General features: G+C 42.9%; 1 protein-coding gene across 5 annotated transcripts in view; it reads right to left on the bottom strand.

Moving 5' to 3' along the window:
• LOC311220826 (ubiquitin-associated protein 2-like) overlaps window positions 1-8,027 on the bottom strand; it is a 114,500-nt gene that overhangs the window by 48,017 nt on the left and 58,456 nt on the right. For all 5 annotated transcript variants that reach the window (XM_084304455.1, XM_084304456.1, XM_084304452.1 and 2 more), the window contains exons 7-8: window positions 7,139-7,193; window positions 6,509-6,612 (exon numbers count right to left, since the gene is read on the bottom strand). In XM_084304455.1, the coding sequence (XP_084160581.1) occupies window positions 6,509-6,612; window positions 7,139-7,193 (159 nt within the window). The remainder of the gene's footprint in view (window positions 1-6,508; window positions 6,613-7,138; window positions 7,194-8,027) is intronic.

Genomic DNA, 8,027 nt, shown 5'->3' with positions numbered 1-8,027 from the left:
AACCCACCCCTTTCCACAAAAATAATGGAAAGGACGCAAAGCCTCATGAACAGGACTCTTGAGAGAGTTTTTCTTTCCCCTCTCCTGACCAGCACACAATCTCTTCCTCTGATATTTCTTCTTTAAAGAAATTCATCCCCATATTTGCCCTGCCTGGATTTGTCTCACGTTGACCAGAGCAAGGCCCATTTCTTACCAACAGGGATGGCCTTGTTAGGGATGTGAAGGCTGGGGGAAGCTTGGGATGCAGCAACCATGAGATGGTGGAGTTTAAGATGGAACTTGGTGGAAGAAGTAAGGCAAAAAGTACGATTGCAACCCTGGAGCTTTGGAGAGCCAACTTCGACCTCTTCTGGGACCTGCTTGGGAGTATCTCATGGGCTAGGTTGCTAGCAGTCAAGGGTGCTTGTGAGAGCTGGGCAACATTTAAGCAGCACTTCTTCCAAGATCAGGATCGGTGCATTCCAAAGAGTAGGAAATCGGGGAAGGGGGGTGGGAGACCTGCGTGGATGAGCAAGGAGCTCATCGATAAGATCAAAAGGAAGAGGAAGGTCTATGAAATGTGGAAAAAGGGCCTGTCCTCTTGGGAGGAGTACAGAAGTGTTGTCAAGGCCTGCAGGGACGCGACGAGGAAGGCTAAGGCCCACCTAGAGATGAGGCTTGCATTTGAGATAAAGGATAATAATGTCTTTTTTTTTTTTTTTTTTTTTTTTTTTTTTAATGTGTAAACAGTAAAAGGAAGACTAGGGATAATGTGGGTCCCTTGCTGAATGAGAAGGGTGTCCTGGTAACGGGGGATGCTGAGAAGGCGGAGATACTGAATGCCTTCTTTGCTTCAATCTTTGCTTCAAAGACTCCCCCCTGGGACTCCTGGACCCTGGCAGGAGGAGAAAGGGTCTGGGAAATGGAGATATCCCCCCTGGTTGACAAGGGAGTGGTTTGGGAGCATCTGAGTGGGATCAATGCACATAAATCCATGGATCCCGATGGGATGCATCGACGTGTGCTGAGGGAGTTGGGAGAGGTGATAGCTGAAACGCTCTCTATCATCTTTGAAAGGTCCTGGAGAACAGGAGATGTGCCTGAAGACTGGAGGATAGCCAATGTCACTCCAGTTGTCCAGAAGGGCAAGGAGGATCCGGGAAACTACAGGCCAGTCAGTCTCACCTCTGTCCCTGGAAAAGTGTTGGAACAGCTTGTTCTGGATGCCATCTCCAAGCAATTGGAAGAGAAGAAGGTTATGAGGAGTAGTCTGCATGGATTCACCAAGGGGAAGTTGTGCTTGACCAGCCTCGTTGCCTTCTATGATGGCATCACCAGCTGGGTAGGATGGGGGGAGAGCAGTGGATGTCATCTACCTTGACTTTAGCAAGGCTTTTGATACTGTCTCCCACGACATCCTGCTAGCAAAGCTGAGAAAGTGTGGGATAGAGGAGTGGACAGTAAGGTGGGTTGAGAACTGGCTGACTGGCTGAGCTCAGAGGGTGGTGATCGGCGGCACAGAGTCCGGCTGGAGGCCTGTGACTAGCGGTGTTCCCCAGGGGTTGGTGCTGGGTCCAGTATCGTTCAACATCTTCATCGACGACCTTGATGAGGGAATAGCATACACCCTCAGCAAGTACGCCGATGACACAGGGAGGAGTGGCTGACACGCCAGAAGGCTGTGCTGCCATTCAATGAGACCTGGACAGGTTGGAAAGCTGGGCATGGAAGAAACCAAATGAGGCTTAACAAGAGCAAGTGTAGAGTCCTGCACCTGGGAAGGAACAACCGCATCTATCAGTGCAGGCTGGAGGACGACCTGCTGGAGAGGAGCTCTGAGGAGAAGGACCCTGGGGGTCCTGGTGGACGACAGGTTGACCATGAGCCAGCAGTGTGCCCTCATGGCCAAGAAGGCCAATGGGATCCTGGCATGCATTAAAAGGGAGTGTGGCCAGCAGGTCAAGGGAGGTGATCCTCCCCCTCTACTCTGCCCTGGGCAGGCCTCACCTGGGGTACTGTGTCCAGTTCTGGGCTCCCCGGTACAAGAAAGACAGGGATCTCCTGGAAAGAATCCAGCGGAGGGCCACAAAGATGATACGGGGCCTGGAGCATCTTCCTTATGAGGAAAGGCTGAGAGACCTGGGTCTGTTCAGCCTGGAGAAAAGAAGACTGAGAGGGGATCTCATCAATGTGTATAAATACCTGAGGTGTGGGAGACAGAGGGATTTGGCCAACCTCTTCTCAGTGGTTTGTGGGGACAGGACAAGGCGTAATGGTCACAAGATGGAACACAGGAAGTTCTGTACCAACATGCGAAAGACCTTCTTCACGGTGAGGGTGATGGAGCACTTGGAACAGGCTGCCTAGGGAGGTTGTGGAGTCTCCTTCTCTGGAGATATTTAAGGCCTGTCTGGATGCCTACACTTGGGCAACCTGCTCTAAGGAACCTGCTTTGGCAGAGGGAGATTTGACCCGATGATGTCTTGTTGTCCCTTCCAACCCCTTCAATTCTATGATTCTGTGATCTCTGCAGCAGACACACCTTGCACTGGTGCCAGAGCTCCCCAACGGAGCTCAGAATCTGGTAAAACAAAGAAAGAAAAGCCTTGGCAAAGCACACCTGAGCCCCTTGCATTTCTCACCACACCTTCTGGAGACTGGAGCTGTTTGGAATAACACTGGGACATTTTCCTAACACTTACCTGTTGCTTCTACTCATGACTACACTTCTGTGCATTCACACCTTTCAAATACTGAACACAACCCATCACCCTTTAATTAGCTGACCCAGGCTAAGTTCATCATTGTCACTTATTAACACACTGCCTTCCAAAAATCAATCCTTCCAACGTCAGATGTTTTATTGCTCTTCTCTGAATTAAATCCCCATTGCTAACAGCTTCCTGGCATTGACAGGCTTTAAGTCTGATCTTGCCACAAGTCTAACAATTTCCTTTTTGTCCATAATCCACCTTGGTATTATTGTAGCTCCATAAATCCTCTTCCCAACCTTTACCCCATGCCTTGCAAAGTATTACTGTTTAACAGTTCTGTTTTCCACTGAAATTATGCTTTATGTTTTCAAGGATCCTTGTCTATCAGCTTCAACATACACTCCCATCTCTGACCTTTTCATGTTTTCTTCTGCAAAAAGTTCAGTTTCAGAAAGTCATCAAGCCAATAAAGTATAACATACGGTTCTGGTACAGCTTCAACTATTTTCCTCCAATTCCTCACTTCCTGTCACTTCCCCCTCCCCTTTTTTTATTCAGCCATATGTATTTGCCCCCAAATTATTTTATTTTGGTCTATCTCAAACTTCTGTATTAATAAGTATAATATATTAATCCTTTTCTTCTGGGTTATATCTTTGAAAGATCTGAATGATTCCTTTAAGCGTTCCTTCTGAATCCTACAGCAGTCCTGAAAAAAAAAAGCTTCCTTGCAACTTCCAAGCTACCCAATTCCCTTCTTCCCCCTTGACAGATACACTATAATTTATTTTTTTCTTTCTTGGTTGTCATTCTTCAGTTTCAGAGTCATTGCAGGCTGCTCATAACCAAGATGATATGAATAAAGTTTTTCTGTGAAATTTATGAAACACTATCAAAGTCAAGGTAACAGTAAATTACCACAATACAATATCCATTTTTAGTCTACTTTGAGAGGTGAGCACCTCCATCCTCATTTATTTTCTTAAGAACTGGTGCAATTTGTTGTTCAGGATCTCCCATTGCCTTGGGCATTACAAAAAAAAAGTAAGAGAATGAAAACTCAGCATGCCTCTAAAAAAGCATCAAATGAATTGTTCAAGTATAATCCCTTTTGGATAAGACTTGGTCATTTTGTTTCCTTCCACTTGTCCCTTCCCTTTACCTTTCTGTAGAACATTACTTCTATAAGAATTAGGATGCTGAATTATTTGGAATACAATTACACACATGGAAGCAACATTTTGGAAGCAAATAATGTGTTTGTTTTTAATTGAAAATTTTTAAGTTAATCCTCTCCCAGCACTGGCTTAAAGAGGAAATACTTTGTAAATACTCATTCTCCAAATTTAAGTTCTCTGTGGAGTTCTGTCTTCAGAAAACATTTTAATATGCAAAACTGGCTTAGTTTTTCCAGGTAGCTGCACCCTACCTCCTTTTTAATGAAATTGCAAACAGAAGACATTAATCCTCCACATAACAAGAATGCGTTAATTTTGTTTCTTTCATTGTGGATGAAAAGATATGGGACCAACACTTGTCTAAAGAAGAAACACCGCAAAATAAAATTTTCTCCCTATACTGATACATATACACAGGCATTTTGACTTTGTTTTGTCAGTTATAGTGCCTTTACACTCACTGAAAGTAAAGGAAAATTAGCAGCAGGAAGTTACTTAACATCCATAAAGAACATTCACATTCATCTACTTTACGTTTCCACTCACCGAATTATTACGGAGGAAATTCCCTATGTTGACAAACACCCCTATATCGCAGGAAACTCCCCACACTCATACACCTAAGAGCCAACTAGGCCAAGCAAACCTCTCCTCACACTCCCCAACATCCCATACATGCCTTAAGTTGCTTCACTGAAATCCAATGCAGTTCTCGCTAATATGCGTAGGGCCTAACAGCAAAAATGGACATGTCATCAAAAAACAAGTTGTACACACACAGGCTGGTGTGCTTTTAATTTCCACTGATTTCCTTTACAGCAAACCTCCTCATGTAGACACATTTACTCTCTCCAAGGGATCTGTTCAGCTTCACCCACTCTTACTCCTGGGCAGAATTCTTCCATTACTGAAGACTGAGGAGATGCCCACAAGAGGAACAGGTTGCAAGGAGGCAGCATACATGTACAAAGGCTATACAGTTCACAGGGAGGGTCACCACCATTCAAGCTCACTTAGGAAGCAGAGCACAAGCCAAAGTCGTTTATAAACCACAGCCTCCTAACTGTGATCATTAATAAATAACCAGGGAATTTTCTACCTCTGTTCCAGCGTCCTCATGCCTTTCTTGAATATCTTTAGTCAGTCAACTTTATTGCTTCTGTTATACTTGTGACAACACATCTTGTCCTCTGCTACCATACAGCAAACATCAGCATCAGTATTCTTAAGGGTATTTTCAAGTCATTAGCTGCTCTTCTAACTCCTTACCTGATAAACTTATTTGAAAAACTAACATGAGTGAAAGTAAAAGGCATGCTCCTGTTTGTGCTACACCACCACATCACTTAAAATGCAATTCCCCGGAAAGATGCAAAAAGAGCTCCCCTTCCAATGACCATTAATGTCCTCAGTGCCACTCTCCCACACTGGATTGCCAGGCAGTAGTAGCTCTCAAGTGACAAGACAGCTGCCTAGTAAGACCACCTAAACTCTGAGCCTGTTACTGCCTTCTCCGGTTAAATGAAAAATGGCTTTTATGAAGTTTAGAAAGCTGCACCTCAAGAGGTTCACTGCAGTGCTCTACGAAGCACACGATGGCCTCCAATATCAGTCTTTTCCTTCCACACTTGACATGGAGGTTGTGAAAAAAATCATCTCAGCTAGCTTCAGGAATGAAAAGATCATAAGTCACTCTACTGGGTTTTTAAAAACAAGAAATCTCTCCTGTCAGTCAATGGTTTCCAGGCGTGAATGATAACATACATTAATTTCTCCATCATGGCACAGGCTTCCCTTGGTCTTATTCTCCTGCCACAGACTATGAGAAGCAGCAATCTTGTTTTTCCAAGTCACAGACAAGCACGTCACATTCTTTATTTCTGAATCACCATGAAATGACTGTGAAGTGGTTCCTTTCCAGACCATCTTGTCTCTTGCCTTTAGCCAGGAGTGCACGCTTCATACTTGAAACTCCATGTAGAAACATACAGCTGCCTCTATCTTCAGAGGCAGACTGCTCTTCTGGCTTCTGTTCAAGTGCCTACTCAGGTTTTAGTTAATAATTCTCTTCAAAGGCACCAGATCTTGGAACTCTCCTCCATCCCAGAAACTCACATGCTCAAGTTCATGTGTTGTGTAAGTAGAGCTTCCACAGTCATTGCAGTGTCACAAAGTGGATTTATATTTATCAACAGATTTTCCTTTTTCTTTTTCTACTTACGCATTCAGATCCTACTACTCAATGCCTGTGAACCAATCATTTTCAGTGGTACTTGCAATCTTAACTTCAATTAGGTGAAATCTTAAGCAGCACTTAAGATATCTAAACAATTCTCTACATACAAGGTTCTTCCAATAACTCTTCCAATAACCCTTTGACTTTCAAGGGATTGTTAGTACTAAAACAAAAAATTGCAAATTGCCTTCCCCTCAGTTTAACCGGAGAGTCACTTGAGCTACAGCATGCGCTCTGCAATTCAGCAGTAGTTAAGCTATAAAAATGAACTACTATCTGTGCCATGTGAGATGTATTCACATTTTCAGAAGGTATCTGAATACTAACAGAACAGTTATTTTAACTGCCATTTGCTACAGGTCTTCATTCCAATCCTTCCACTTCTGGAAGCATCTTACCAGTTCCATCATCTGCATCATTCTGACCAATCTCCCAAATCTCTGATTTTGTCTCAAAGCCATCAGTGGCAGAAGACTCCGTATAGTCTGCAGGGTTAAATGTCCTAGAGTTTTAAAAGTTAAGAAATGGAAGAGAACACATGGGTCATTCATTGAACAAAACAAAAGTTTTGGTTTCCAAAGATTATTTTTTTTCCTCTATGAGCAGACACGGATTAAAAAATAAAAAGAAGAAAAGAGAAAAGAAGGAAGAAAAAAGCATGGAAACTGTAGAGAAACTGAACCAAAATAAGAATTCCTGAAAATGCAGTTAACAGCATACCTATCTCCTCCCCATCCTCTAAAGCATTAGTTTATGTGCTCAGCTGTGGTTGTTACTGATAGGTACAAATGGGTTCTTCCAAGTTTGACACATTAACATCAAGTGAACTTAGATTAGGATTCTATAGATGTATCCAGTCAAACGCTGGATTAAGACAGAAGTAATCCAGTTATTATCTAACGGATATATGAATTTTTGCATCTGTAGTGATTTTTTCATACATACAGCAATATGAATACATACAGTGGCAAATAATCTTGCCACTGAGTTTGACCCTCTCCGAAATCTGTGCTCTGTATGTTTCTTACCCCATGCCTTGGGCTGAAAACCTCCCCGCTCCTCTCCCTCTGCCACGTCCAAACCCTAGGAGAGAAAACACCATTTAACAGCAACAGCAGAAAAGGAGCCGGTCACTAGTCTGTCACATTAGAAAATACTATGATTGAAGTAAACTACCACAGTAAAATATATTTCCTTCCCAAATTTTCTCACAGGAGAATGTTTCCCTACCATACGCAAGTCACAGTTCGCTGCACGTTTCAGTAGTACTTCCATTCTTTGCTGGCTTTTCTGTAACTAGAGAAGTAGCTCAAAATTCTAACAAAAGGACTTACCTAAAGCCTCATCCCAAATGAGGCTGCCATTGCCAAGTCAGTAGCCATTGTTCAAAAATTTGTCTCTAATTTCTCACTCTTGCCTAAGCAGCTCTAACAGCCCAGCCCTCATGCATGGTCTGGTCTCTCCAGAAATTCTCTGTCACTCCTTGTTGGTGACAAGAAAATTTAAGTACACCATTTATTTCCTTCTTTCCATCAGACTCCCTTGTCCACCTCTACCTTCTTGCACTTTCTCCTGCCTGCAACCACACATTCCTTGCATTTGCCCCTTACTTGTAGTCACTGACATGAAAATTACTCAATTCAGATTACTCAAACAACTCCCATTATCACCCGCAAAAATTTCTTTCTATTTAAACAACAAAAAATTTGTTGTCCCAAATTTTGATTCCAGCCTCAGTTCACAAGCTTCTTGCTCCAGTGAATGGCTTTATTTCTGCATGCAGCTTAGCACCAACAAGGCATTTAGATTTTATTACTTAACCATCCATACAGTACAGCTCTACATAAGCCTCTAGAAACTAATTTCTTACATGTATCATTTTCTATAATGATTTTATTTTTATGCCTTTTTAGGATA

This window comes from Netta rufina (genome assembly GCF_964035555.1).
Source record: "Netta rufina genome assembly, chromosome: W".
Lineage (NCBI taxonomy): Eukaryota > Metazoa > Chordata > Aves > Anseriformes > Anatidae > Netta > Netta rufina.
This window is presented reverse-complemented; position numbering and strand designations above follow the sequence as displayed.